General features: G+C 53.2%; 1 protein-coding gene across 1 annotated transcript in view; it reads left to right on the forward strand.

The window, feature by feature from the left end:
• The window catches only part of Vac14 (VAC14 component of PIKFYVE complex), a 101,329-nt gene extending 87,766 nt beyond the window's left edge, over positions 1–13,563 (forward strand). Inside the window, exons 15-19 of the mRNA NM_177930.3 lie at positions 3,328–3,502; positions 4,778–4,896; positions 6,037–6,116; positions 8,699–8,849; positions 12,965–13,563. Coding sequence (NP_808791.1) covers positions 3,328–3,502; positions 4,778–4,896; positions 6,037–6,116; positions 8,699–8,849; positions 12,965–13,127 — 688 coding nt within the window. The 3' untranslated portion in view covers positions 13,128–13,563. The remainder of the gene's footprint in view (positions 1–3,327; positions 3,503–4,777; positions 4,897–6,036; positions 6,117–8,698; positions 8,850–12,964) is intronic.
• The last annotated feature ends 383 nt before the right edge of the window (positions 13,564–13,946 follow it).

Genomic DNA, 13,946 nt, shown 5'->3' on the forward strand with positions numbered 1-13,946 from the left:
GCCACAGTGGCCGGTGCTCTGAAAGAAATCAGGCCTGCTCTTAGGCTGGCAGACAGAAGGCACCTCAGACCCAGGCTTTCCCCAGGGTACAAAGTGGACCTGAGACCTCCAGGGCCATAAGTCAGGACCACAGATGTGGTGAGGTCCACATCAGAAGAGCAGCCCAGAGGCTAAGGTGTCCCTAGCAAAGGACGTCAAGCAGGGGCTGCAGAGCTTTTGTGCTTGGCAGCAGGAGCTGGGCTTCACAGTGGGTCCAACAGGAAGCCGTGGATGAGGCCTGAGGAAATGGAGAGGCTGGCTTGGATTTGCCTTTTAGATTTGTCAGAGCTAGTGTGGGAGGAGCCAGAGAGAAGGCTTAGCCTTGTGAGTTCACACTCCTTTCACCACAGAGGACCCAAGCTTGGGTCCCAGCACCCACACCAGGCATCTCACAACCATCTGTAACTGTAACTCCAGGGGAATCTCAAGTCCCCCGCCTCTGTGTACCCATAATAAGACACACACACACACACACACACACACACACACACACAATTAAAAATAAGTATTTTATTTATTTATTTATTTATTTATTTATTTATTTATTTATTTATTTATGAGTACACTGTTGCCATCTTCAGACACACCAGAAGAGGGCACCAGATCCCCATTCCAGATGGTTGTGAGCCACCATGTGGTTGCTGGGATTTGAACGCAGGACCTCTGTTAGAGCAGTCAGTGCTCTTAACCACTGAGCCAGCTCTCCAGCCCAAAAAATAAGTATTTTTAAGATTTATTTATTTATTTCTTATGTATGTGAGGACACTGTCACTGTTTTCAGACACACCAGAAGAGGGCATCAGATCTCCTTACAGATGGTTGTGAGCCACCATGTGGTTGCTGGGATTTGAACGCAGGACCTCTGGAAGAGCAGTCAGTGCTCTTAACCGCTGAGCCATCTCTCCAGCCCAAAAATAAGTATTTTTAAAATTAAAAAAAAAATTTAATGAGCAGGAAGTCAGACTGAGAGGTGTCTTAGGATTGACCCAGCAAGACATGGCTGATTTTTTTTCCCCTGGTCAGTGGGCCATTCCCAGAGGAGACAGTGCTGAGGTGGGGAGGGGAAGGCAAAGCCCTGAGCATGGCGGCCCAGGGTGAGGAGGAGCTAGTGATCATGAAGCTAGGTTGGCTAGGTTGGCAGCACAATGGTGTTTACCACGGCGGGAAGGTAAACCTGCAGGGACACCAAGAGGTGCACTGAGGCCCGTGAAGCTCAAAATGCCTGGGAGACATCCACAGGGACTGTCCCCTCTGGAGTCCCTTCAATGAGGCCCAGGGCTGAGGAGGCACATGTGGACGTCACTGATTCTAAGCCACTTTGAACATATTCATGGGACTCAAGCCCACTGGGAGACAAAGACCAGAGAAAAGGGGATGTGGCAGTCAGGTGAGGTAGGGAGAAACAAGCGGCAACTAGATTATTTACAGAAAACTCTCCCACCCTGACGTATAGAACCGTCAGCATTTCCCAGGTTCCCTGGGACAGCAGGAGACCACGGTGCCTGCATGCTTTTTCTCAGCCTTGCCCTGCATGCCCAAACCATCCCTAACCCATCCAAACGTGAGTGCCACCCAGGCTCTGGCTTCTGCAAGTCCCAGCCTGGCTGACCCTGGGTCCTTGGGAAGCACCGCCTGGCAGCCACTCAGCTGCTGCTATCTGTCATGGAAACGGCAGCAGCTGTGGGCAGTGGACACTTGCAGCCATTTGTCAGTACCCTCTTCTCCCCAGCCTGCCCTTTTGAACATTTCTGTCCCATGGCCTTGGAGACAGGGCTCCTCCAGGGGTAGACAGAGGGTAGAAAGCACTGTCTGAGTTCTCAGAACAGCTCCCACCTGTCTGCTGACTGTCATCTGTACCAGAGGTGCTTCTCCCCCGGTGCCATGCACCAAACGTCTTCCCACGACCATCTGGCTGCTCCCCCCATTTCAGACAGGTATTGCCCCCATTTAAGAAATAAATTGCTATGTTGACGTACTGGGGTCACCTGGTTGTTTAAGACCACAGGGTTCCAAGGTCTTTGCCCATCCACATAGGAGTGGCCATTTCTTACCCAGGTGGGTATACAGTGGAGATTCAGTAGTCCCTTGTTCATGGGTCCTCCCTCCTCCCAGCCCCAGCTCGACCCCACCATACCCAGACCTTGTTTGGCCATCTTTCATGGTCTCTTGCCCAAGCCTACCCTGTCCGTGAGATCTAGGCTGGAGACATTCAGGATTTATGGGTTTGCCTCTCCGTTACCAAGTGCTCTGGGGTTTGGGGTTGGGGTGGGGGGTGTGACAGAATTCATCTCAAATCTAGTTGCAAAGCCATTACTGAAGCAAGAAATTCAGCTCTGATCAGGTCCCATACAAGAAGTAACTTTGAGGCATGCTGCTTCAAAGGGTGGTCATATCATTCAGTACACAAGACCCTAAAGCCTCTGCCCCTTGTCTAGTTCTGTGCTGTTGCTTCCCTGGTACAAGGATAGTCAGGCAGGCAGCAGTCATCAGCTCCAGACCAAAGACCATGGGGACAAGGTAAATAGTCCCTATCCAACAGGAAGCATGCACACTTAGCTGCTCACTGCCCACCCTGCTCCATCAACAGGCCCCTCACGTCTGACTGGAACCTTGGGAAGCCTGCTTTTCCTCATTCTCCAGGTTCCTCTCTGTCACAGAGCCTCTTTCTTAGAACCAAGTTCTTACCCCAAGGCTCTTTCTGAGAAGTGTGTGGGGCAGGGGGGGCCACCACTGTGGTTCAGTCGTTTTACCTCCCTGTGCCTCTTGGTGGACGTAGGGTCACTTTAGACAACAAGTGCCGCTGGGCGCAGCAACCTGCATCCGTCCCTTCAAGTCAGGCTGGAACTGAACAGCACAGGCAGTCTCACCCCAAGAGACTTGTGTGTGGAGACATTCTCAGATGAAGATGAACTATAGAGAGGTAAGATCAAAGAGAGGCAGAACCACCTTGGTGTAGGGAGGCATTGTTGATGTATACAGGAGACACACATGATAGAACTTACAGACTTGTTGATAAATGTGAAATCCCAGGAAGGTATCCCCATGCATTCCTAGTAGCCAGAGGCCTGACAGTTTTCTGAGGAAGAAGAGGTACAAATAGAGCTTGTGTGCTACGGTTTCTAGGTCAAGTAGTTGATATTGGGAAGTAAAGAGATCTGTGTGCTGCTGCCATGCCTGGGGTCCTTTTCCCATGCATACCCCAGCACTGAGGCCCCTATAGCCCTTAAAGAGCAGGTTCCTATGAGACCTGAAAAGCCTGAGTGTGACCTTTCCTGACTTGTTTTCCAGACAGCTCTGCCTCCTGCTGAATGCAGAGAACATCTTCCATTCGATGGCAGATATCCTGCTGCGGGAAGAGGACCTCAAGTTTGCGTCCACCATGGTGCACACCCTCAATACCATCCTGCTCACCTCCACTGAGCTCTTCCAGCTGAGAAACCAACTCAAGGACCTGAAGACTCTGGTACTCCCCTCTGACCCCCGAGCTAGGCTTGTGGGTGCACAGGTACCCAGCCCTCTCCTCAGCTGCCCCCGGGTGGAGATCGGTAAACTGGGAGTCTTCACTGCCCAAGACCAGGTCCACATGCTCTTCCCAGTTCCCCCCACCATTCACTCACTGTCCATTTTGAAACAGGCTCTGCTGGTTCTGGGATGCTCTGATTAGCAAGGTCCCTTTCTCATAGTAAAAATTGAAATATTGCTGGGAAACAAAGGGTTAATTGCTCTCCTTGTGTTCCTCTCTGCTCTAGCCCCTCTCCCAGCTGGACACATCTGTCTCGTAAAATGCCTGTCATCATAAATGCATCAAAATGCATGACACCTCACTGCTTCCTGCCCCAGGCTTTGGCTTAGGGTAACCAAAGGTTGGTCAGAAAGAGCAGAGAGATTGCCAGAAAGCCAAGACACTGGACTTCCCTCAGCTTACAGGGACCAGTGCCATCATGAGTACATGAGTACCAGGGGTTTATCTCCCAATCTGGGTTTGGGTCACTTTGCCTCTGCCCACTGCCTAGCATGACCCTACCTCAACCTCTCCCTGGGAGACTCAAGGGCATTTAAGCCAATGTCTATGAGGATATCTGAGGCAAAGTGGTTTGGAATGATCCAGGCCACAGCCCTGCCTTCTTCCTGTGGTTCCTTGCAGACATTTGCAGAAGCCTTGAGAATTTTCCTCAGGCTCGGGGCTCCCTCAGTGTGGGCCCATGAGAGTATGAAGTGGACTACCAAGGAGGGGAAGATGGGATTGAGGGAGAGAGAGGAGCCTGGGTCAGAGGAAACTTCTTCCCAGCCCAGACTCTGGGGCCACAGAGTTCCAAGAGACAATAACTGTCATTTTGCCAGTGGTAGGCTCACTTTTGGCTAGGCCCTTGCTGCCACTGCTACGTGACTCTGTGAGGCCAGAAGGTAATGACAGGGTCTAAGGAGCTGTCAGCATTTCCTTTGTGACAGCTCGTTCCCAGCTGGGCTGCCAAACACAGCCCAGTGCTGAGCTGGCGTCCCAGCTGCCCCCCAAGAGCTCCATGTCACAGCCCCTCAAGGTCCTTCCCCCTTTAGGTCCTGTAGACCCAGTGATCGGAAGCCAACCCTTTTTTTTTTTTTTTTTTTTTTTTTTTGGTTCTTTTTTTCGGAGCTGGGGACCGAACCCAGGGCCTTGCGCTTCCTAGGCAAGTGCTCTACCACTGAGCTAAATCCCCAACCCCAGAAGCCAACCCTTCTAACTGCTTTACCTCTCTCTCAGGAAAGCCAGAACCTCTTCTGCTGCCTGTACCGCTCCTGGTGCCACAACCCAGTCACCACCGTATCCCTCTGCTTCCTCACCCAGAATTACCGCCATGCCTATGACCTCATCCAGAAGTTGTATCCTCTTGTTGTCATCCCCCAGGGAGGGCCAAGAATGACCCTGCTACCATTTTCCTGTACCTACCTTCCAGGGCCTGGGATATCACCAAGGCCTCCCACCAGGAGTGCTGTGGGCTGTGGTGTGTTCAGGAAGGAACTGTTAACTGCTCCTTCTAGAGGGCCCCTTTAGACCTCCTGCTGCAAAAACTCAGGAGTGGAGACTGGCTGAGGTTTGGCCCACCTCCTCCCTTAGGAAGACAGGTACTCAATTTCCTGTATCTCCTGCTAGCCCCTCCTCCTACTCTCTCTTCCTTTCTTTCTCTCCCTCTCCCTCTCCCTCTCTCTCTCTCTCTCTCTCTCTCTCTCTCTCTCTCTCTCTCTCTCTCTCTCTCTCTCTGGATAGAAGAGGCTTTGGTATAGAATATGCTGGGGAAACCTACAGGACTGTCTCACAGGTCTGAACTTTGGAAACTTCAAGAAGGACCAGGAGCCCACCACCCATACACAGGATGCATAATGGCCTGCCTCACCAAAAGGCATCCATAATCAGAATACTTTTTAATCTATTGCCGGGAATCAGAACAGCCTCGTCTTTGAACATGTTTTATGACCTAGAATCAGAACAGTGTTCGGGAAGTAAGACTTACTTCCTGCTGTGATGGCGTAGAAATTAAGGCCATGAAGGGTCAAGTGTTCTTGCATGGCACCCTTCCACAGTCTAAGTCTGCTCTTCTCGGCCACTTGTGTGACCCAGAAACTAAGAGCCCACTGGCCAGTTCTAAGCTTCCCTGGCCTGCTAATGAGCTGTCCTCTCAGGCAGAAACCAGGAGCCTCTCCTGCCCAGATGCAGGGTCACAGTAAGTGGCTTCCTGGGACCAGGTAGGCAGAGACCCCTTCAGGAGCAGAACCCAAACACCCGTGCAAAAGGAACAGCTGAGCCACGCCCCATTTAGAGGGACAGGAAGAGATTGGATGTGTGTCTGTCATGTGCTGAATCCCACTTTGAAAGACCCAGACTGTGCACTGGAAACTAGGTCTGGGGAAGGGACACATGGAATGCTGAGCCCAAGCTCAGGTGGACTCCCTGGAGTTCATCCTTCACCACTCCTTGGGCAAAGACACTCCCAGTAAGGAGACTTTCCTTGACTGCCCACTCAGTGGGGACCTGGAAGTCACAGTGGATTTCCTCACAGAGGTGGACAAACTGGTGCAGCTAATCGAGTGCCCCATCTTTACATGTAAGATCCTGTCAGGGCCGTAGACCTACCATGGCCTTCAGCTGGCCTGGAGGCAGGGGGAGGTATGGAGCCAATTTCAGATACCACTTTTAACTGAGCTTGGAGAGAAAAAGAGGGCAGTGACCCCAGGAGTCTTCTCGAATGTCAAGACTATAATATCAGAGAAGGTGGTGATCGGTGATAAGGGGCCGCCTGGAATGGGATGTGGTGCATGGCCTCAGAACTTAGTTCTGTCCATTTCCTCAAAATGGGTCATATACACACAGACCAGTGCTGACATGAAACCCATCAGATTGTTAAAACCCGACCCTGCCCTGGGCTGTCCCTAGCTGCCCCTCCCCAGCCTGCTGCTCTGCCCTGACTCTCTGGGGTTGTAGGTATCCCTGCTTGCCCAGGAGCTGGCATGTGCCAGGAGCCAATGGGCGAGAGCTGCCTGGTGAGTAACACCCAGGCTAAACGTGCAAAAGCAGCGGCTGCCTGGGCAAGCACAGCTCTTGGCGCCTCCACACATGCAGCGCCTGCTCCCCAAAGCAGGCAGCTCTCCAGTTAACACACGTGTGTTTACAGTGTAGTGGAGAAGCCAGAGGCGGCCCTGGCTCTCGCCACCTTCCTAGCCTAGGTAGCTACCTAGGCCCTTGCTCCTTGTCAGCATCTCAGGCCTGAGTGAATCCTCTACCCTGGACCGGAAAACAAATGCGGGGCTCAGCTCCCCCACATTTAAAGGACCAGCTGCTCTAAGCAGCAGATGCTGCCTTGACTCAGACCCTGGAGACAGCAGGAGAAAGACCTCTTCTCAGCCTGTCCAGAGCATGCCCGGCCTAGCATTTCACTTCCCAAGAGCCTCACAGGGTAAAGGGACTCACTTGAAAGCAGGTCTAAGCGATCAAGAGGAAGCCCTGAGCAGCTCATCCTCAGGTATAAAATGGAGAAGGCGCTGACAACACAGACGCTAAACAAGCCAAGCTTCCTCGAGGCCCAGCGGAAGAAAGAACTGGAGTGGCTCAGGCTTCTCCACAACTGTGTGCAGGTGAACGGCTGCCTGCCTGGGCAGTGGAGACGCACAGCTGTAATCCCAGCTCCCAGAAGCAGAGACAGGCAGATCTTTGAGTTTGAGGCTAGCATGGTCTACAGAACGAGTTCCAAGACAACCAAGGCTACACAGAGAAACCTTATCTTGAACAACAAAACAGTTCCCTGTGCACACACCTTGCAGACCAGCTCTTCGTACCCCGGCAGGTGTCTCTCCTCGTCCCTTCCTCTGGCTGAGCATCCTCCAGTGCAGCCTACCTGGAGCCAGCAGCCAGTCTCGCCAGCCCTGGGCTTCTGAGCACCCAGCTACAAATCAGGGCTCCACAAGCTCTCCGGTTTGATTGCTTTGCTTGAGTGTCTCCCAGAACTCTAGGAAACACCATCGTTGCTTCTCATAAGAGACACTACAGTGGAAATGGAGGAAAGGAGAGCGCTTCTAACCCGATCCTAGGTTTTTATGGGAGCTTCATTATTTAAGCATGGTTGGTTTACCTTGGCCATTGACGATCAGCTCAACCTTCAGCTCCTTAGCATGAAAGACTTTGCTTTAGAGACTGAGGATTATAGGAGTTCTGTGCTAGGAAACTTGGATGAATCTCAGATATGTATTTTATAGTATCATGGTGCCATGACTTCTGCCTCTTGGGATAGAGGAGGCATTAAGAGGCCACCCAGTCCTCTGCTACCTGGCCCCAGGGCCTGACTGCTCAGGCTCCAGCATCCTCCCAGACTCTATTTCCTACTGAGAGGCAACCAGTCTCCAAGACTCAAGTCTACTCTCTGAACTGTGTGCCTCAGTGTCTACAAATATCTCCCAGACTAAGATGTGGGCAGAGCAGTCCTACAGAGGCTCAGGAGGGAAAGGGGAGCCTCTCTCCAATCTGGTCTCCCTGTCAGGTCTCAGATAGGCTTAGCCACCTTGAGGTGCAGCCAGCCAGTAGCAGGTCCAGACTCCTAGGATTGACATAGATGCTGGGCAGAGAGTGTCCCTGCCCTTGAAGGGGCGAGGTCTAAGTTAGATATCCAGATCACCTCCTGGACACTCTGGGCTTTGGTGTGCGCCTCACTACACACAAAGGCATTTTCCCATCTGCCCTCCCTTAGCAAAGCCCTAATCCACGCTTTCTCTCTAGCTCATCCTATTTATAGCTCACGTGCTGGCACGTGCAGCGCCAACTGGGGAATCTGTTACTCTACAAGCCCCCAGCCCCCAGCCCTCATTATAAGGAAGCAGCTGAGCCTAGGGAAGGTAGGCTTAGCCCAACAGCAGGTTTGGGGGTCTTAGGCTGAGGGGGCTGCTAGATAGGTCAGTCAAATGGGTGGGTAGGGAGAAATTGGGTCATGGAAATGGCTAAAGTTCTCTGAGAGAAGGGGCCCAGGCCTGGCTGCCTGTGGAGGAGCAACTGCTTAAATCTAAGGCAGGTTTGTCTTGACCTAGCAGTGCTAGGTCCAGGGTGCTTCCAGGTCTTTCCAGGTAGTGCAACAGGAGGTCTGGGCTAGTGTATTCTAGCGCAGGGCCAGGACCCCGACCCTTGACCTCTGCCCCACTGCAGATCTCCGCCTGCAGCTGCTGGACGTGAAGAACAACCCGTACCTGATGAAGGCCCTGTACGGCCTGCTCATGCTGCTGCCCCAGAGCAGTGCCTTCCAGCTGCTCTCCCACCGGCTCCAGTGTGTGCCCAACCCTGAGCTGCTGCAGACCGAGTGAGTGCTGGGCCCCAGCGCTGCCCTCGGCCTCCAGGCCTATTCCATGGAGAGCCAAGGGGCTTGCTGAGGTGCTCTACCCCCATACCTTACCCCTTTGTCGTTTAACCCTGTTCACTCCTCAACTACCTTTCTTCTATCCTCATATCCACGGCAGATCCCAAGGTGGAGGTTATGGGAGTGTTTAAAAGGCAGAAATATATAGCCATGCTTTCCCAAGCAGGCTGGGGGAGCTTAGAGAGACCAGGCCTAAGTTTTGAAACCTTTGCCCAGCAGAAGTCCCTGGAGAGAGGAGCTCCAGGTACGAAGAATAAGTGGAAGCCCAGACAGCCAGATAGAGCCCAGTGTTGGGCACCTCACAGGCTTAGATACCTTGCTAGTCCATTCTATGAGATGCTCAAGCTTGGCCCTCTGAGAGCTCTGGCATCATCAGGACCTGCCCACCATCATTCCAGAGGAATAGGAAACCAGTGCACCTGCTGCTCTCCTCTGCTAGGGTCCTGCTCTCAGGACAAACATGGCTGAGTTGCCCCGCCTGGCACCCTCTGGGCAAGGGGTTCCAAGCTCCCACCCTGAACCCTCTGCTGGCCCTGGCCCCACAGCCTGTTGGGCTGTGTCTATATTTGGTAACCCTTGGAGGCTTTGCCTCATCCACAGGCATTTGGCATCGGAGATGGAAAATTTCACTTGTCAGGTCACCATGGAAACAAGCAGAGCCACTGAGAAGATTTACGCTGAATGGAGTGCACCCAGCTTGCATCAGCTGCCCTGTGTGTCTAGAATTCCCTCCTAGGCCATTGGAGCCACTCAGCAGGCCTGGCGCCTTTCTGCAGCGAAGGCCTCAGGCATTTGCCCTTCGGGTAGACGCAGACAGCCTCAGGATAAGGCTGATGCACTCAGGTCTCTGGTGACCTGTGTCCTCCAGACCTGCCTGATAGGTTGTCCCTGCCCAGTCCACCCCTCCCTTCCCCTTTCCCAGTCAGCTGTGTCTCATCAGCTCTGGGGGGTCAACCAAGTGAACTCTGAAATCTTTGGTGGGCTAAGTATACCCCAGGGTTCAGGGACACCACAGTGGGGTTGGGCTAGTGTCTAGGTCCCTCCCAAATGGACATCTCCTTCTGAGAGTAGAAAGATCTTAAGGTGACAGTATGTCTCCTCATCCTGACTTCTACAGTGACCCTACAATATCCAGGTAGGACTGACAAGAAGGAAGAAGGGAGAAGGCAGCAGGAAGAGTACTGCCCTGGGGCAGGCCTCAGGCCAGGCCAGGCCCAAACCCTGCTACTCTTGAGCCCAAGGAATGAATCTTCTATGTAAAAGACTCTAATGTGGGTCAGTGAATGGTTTCAAGCCTAGAATGGAATCTGGGCTGAGTTCTCCATAACTTTGCTGGGTGGCCTCAGGCAGATTTCCATACCCTCTCTGGGCTCCAAATTTCTTGGTAGATGCATATGTGTACTAAATGGGCAGGAGGTGTTGGGGTAGCCTTCGAACTTGTACAGGGGCCTGGGAAAGTTGAATGTAGACACGGGCATGGATACAGTAGATGGGAAGGACATCAGACAGCTGGAGGAGGAGTCAGGTTGCAGGGTTGGGGTGGGAAGGGGCTGTGAGTAGCCCCAGCCCAGGGTGGGGCAGGCAGCCGGCCTACAACCAGAACAGCCAGGGAGGTTCACACTCACTGCCCACTCTCCCTGCATTCTCACCAAGGGCTGGGGCCGTAGGCCACTCTCAGGCTTTCTGACCGTCCTGGTGAGATAAGAAAGATCCTCTGAAAGAAAAGCTAGTGCCAGGTGGATGGGTAGGACAGCAAGGGGACAGTGCTAGCTCTAGATTTGTGAATCACCATCTACCCTGCTGCCGGGCATCCCTGTTACCCTGTACCTGAGCACTGTGGGGAAGGTCGTGTGTGACATGGTGGGTAAGACGGTGAAGAGGGCAGGAGAATCATCATCCAAGGTGCTCTTGGCTATAAAGGCAAGCAAGCAGCAAGGCTACTTGTGACAGCTAGGAAGGACCCCCTGCCGTGGAGGAGTCCAGAGAGCGAGATACAGCTGCTTCCCCAGGCTCCAGTCTGCCTATCTTTTTGTTCCAGCTTGCTTTCTCTTTCTGTGGCAAAACACTAACCAAAAGCAACTTGGAAAGAAAGGGTTTATTTCACCTTATGCTTCCAGGTAATAGTCCAGTCACTGAGGGAAGTCAGGGCAGGACTGAAGCAAAGACCACTATAGCTTACTTTTTGCTCTGTATGGTTTGTTTTGCTTGCTTGGTTGCTTGTACAACCCAGAACCACCTGCCCATGGGTAGCACCACCCACATCAATCATTAATCAAAAAATGTCCCACATGCATACCTACAATGGCTAGTCTGCTGGAGCCAGTTCCTTAATTGAGGTTCCCTCTTCCCAAGTAACTCATTTGTGCCGAGTTGACCAAACTAAGGAGAACATTCCTCAATTCCTCATAATAGTCCCTGCTCTTTTTATCCCCCCATTTGCTAATGGTGTTGTTATGACAGTGTGTAGACTTATGGGCACACATCCCACCCTATCCCCAGTGTCATCTCTGTGGTCTTGAATCTCACTCCTGCCCCAGACTAAGTGGCTTGGATAACGGCTAGACACACCCTGGACCTAGGACTGCCTGCGCTAGGTCCCTCTGCCCCTCAGGAGTCTGGTTGTTCTCCAGAACAGAGGCTCTACCAACAGCTGCTGGGCCAGAGGCCCCTCCCCTCATCCAGGGAGTCAGACAGGGGCAGAAGCCCCCAAATGACAGCCAAGTGGGCATCACCAGGCCACTTTCACTCTTTAGCCAACAGTGACCAAGCCTGGCTCAGGAGACAGTGGCTCAAGGCCCAGGAAAACGTTGGCCACAGATGCTAAGATGTTTCAGGCAGTGTGTGTCATCCCCGAAAGAGAGGAAAGGAGCAGTGTGGGCCAGGGTGTGGGAGGTAGACTCAGGTTCCCAAAGTTGCATCTGGGAGCAGTTATGCCCTCGTCCTGGTCTGAAGCTCAACAGGCCACAGCAATGCCTTCAGGCTTAAAGCCATTGGCTTTTCTCACTTAGCCAGCCTCACTGGGGAAGGTGCCATTGTGGGAGCTCTGTTGTGTCTCCCTACTCAAGGTAGAGGAGCCAGGTGTACCAGGCCTTGGGCTGCCTGCTCTCAGAGTCATAGAGCTGTATGTAGCTGTCCATCTCATACCTGAGCTGGGGCTGGACACCAGGCAACTCAGGCCATGACTTGTCTCCTGTGGCAACCTCTTTTACAGACTAGAAAGGAGTTTTGTGCCGTCAGCACCAACCAGGCTGGGGCCTCTTCACCAACCCCAAGGTCCCAGAGAGTCTGCTTAGCTGAGTGGGTCACAGTCTTCATGAAACCCTTTGCCAGGGCCTCTAAGCCAGTGAGCCAGAAAGGAGTGTGGAAAACAGAAAAAGTTTATGCTGGAGGGACCATTGGGAATGGGTCAGGAACCTGAGTGGCAAGCTAAGCCCAGCTGATGGGAGGCAACAGGATTGGTCCATCAGTTGGGAGGACCATGTATGCTGTGGATGCACTGCTCTGCAGAACAACTAAGAATGGCAGCAGCGGGTGGGTGGGTGCCCTCAGCATGGCCTGTGGTAAGACAAGCTCTTCTCTGGGAGCAGGTAGTGATCACAGGCCTTGGGACCTGAGGCCTGCCAAGTTATGAGTCCAACAGAGAGACTTCACTGATCCCAGCTGTCTGCAATCCCAGCCATACCACAGAGAAAAGGCTGGGCTGCCCCCTCCCCCTTCTCCCCAGACCCTGTTCCAGGCCCCAGCTGCCTTCCTGGCTGGCTGCTAGCCCTGGCTCTTACCCCAAAGGGAGCCACTGGTAAACAGGAAATGCTTCCCCATGCAATGCCTGCTCTGGGCGGGCGGGCGCCATCAACAGCCCACAGGCTGAGAGACATCCAAGCAGGGTCGGCTGTTCCCACCAGCTGCAGGAAAGGGGGTGGACATGGGACCCTAAGCACTATGGGTCTGGCTGCTGGGAAGATGTTACTGGGCAGGGACCCACAGATGGCCAGAGGCTGAATCCCACCAGTACCTACCATGATGCAGACACTGACTCTGACTTCTGTCCATCTTCCCAGAGACTGTCTAAAAGCTGCCCCCAAGTCCCAGAAAGGTGACTCGCCCAGCATCGACTACACAGAGCTGCTGCAGCACTTTGAAAAAGTCCAGAAACAGCACCTGGAAGTAAGACACCAGCGCAGTGGACGTGGGGATCACCTGGACCGCAGAGTTGTCCTCTGATGTGCCTAGCATGGAAAAGGGCCCTAGTGGCCTAAGAAGTACTCAGGGTCTCTAGGCTGAGGCCACAAGGAGCCTGAGAACCTGCCTCCAGTAGGGCTGGACCTGACCACCAGTCCAGGGTAGGGAGGGGGACAGTCTTGGCTCTGTCAGCCCCAGCTCTTCCCAGCAGAGCACTTGGACCCCAGCACTGTCAGCTACACCCTGGCTTGGGATCGATGGCTTCTCTCCTGATTTGGACCACAGCCTTAGGATCCAGAAGCAGCCTCTTTCTAATCCCTGTCTGTGAGAAGAGCTTGACCTTGTCCCCGGCCCCAGAGCACTGTCATGGTGTGTATGCATATGCACATCTGTGCAGATAATGCACACAGGCCAGCACAAAGACCTCTACAGAATGATGTTCACCCCTGCCCCAATAAAGAAATGACAGAATCCTTAACTACGCCTGCCTGCTCCTTCTCTGCTAGCACCTATTCCTAGCCTGATGCTGCAGCTACCCTGGGGCCTCACCTGTCCTGGAAAGCCAGCTTCATTCTGGGCCCTGATGGGGGTGTGAGTCCAGGGCTCAATTCTTCCCAGGACCAGCACCTTCCTCCTGACCTTACTCTCATTCCTTAATCCTGCTTTCTGATTCCCTGTGCGATGTGCATGTCCCCATAAGCAGGAATGGCACAGCAGGACACTGAGCAGTAGGAGGAAATAAGGCAAAGATAGATGCCCCAATCCTTGACTTCGCTCAAAGAACCTCTGTGGCTGTCACCTGGCTTTGGGCTCTGGTGAACCCCTAATTGCCTGCTGCGGCTCTTTAGTTGCCAGGAGCTT

This window comes from Rattus norvegicus, chromosome 19 (genome assembly GCF_036323735.1).
Source record: "Rattus norvegicus strain BN/NHsdMcwi chromosome 19, GRCr8, whole genome shotgun sequence".
NCBI classification, from domain to species: Eukaryota; Metazoa; Chordata; class Mammalia; order Rodentia; family Muridae; genus Rattus; species Rattus norvegicus.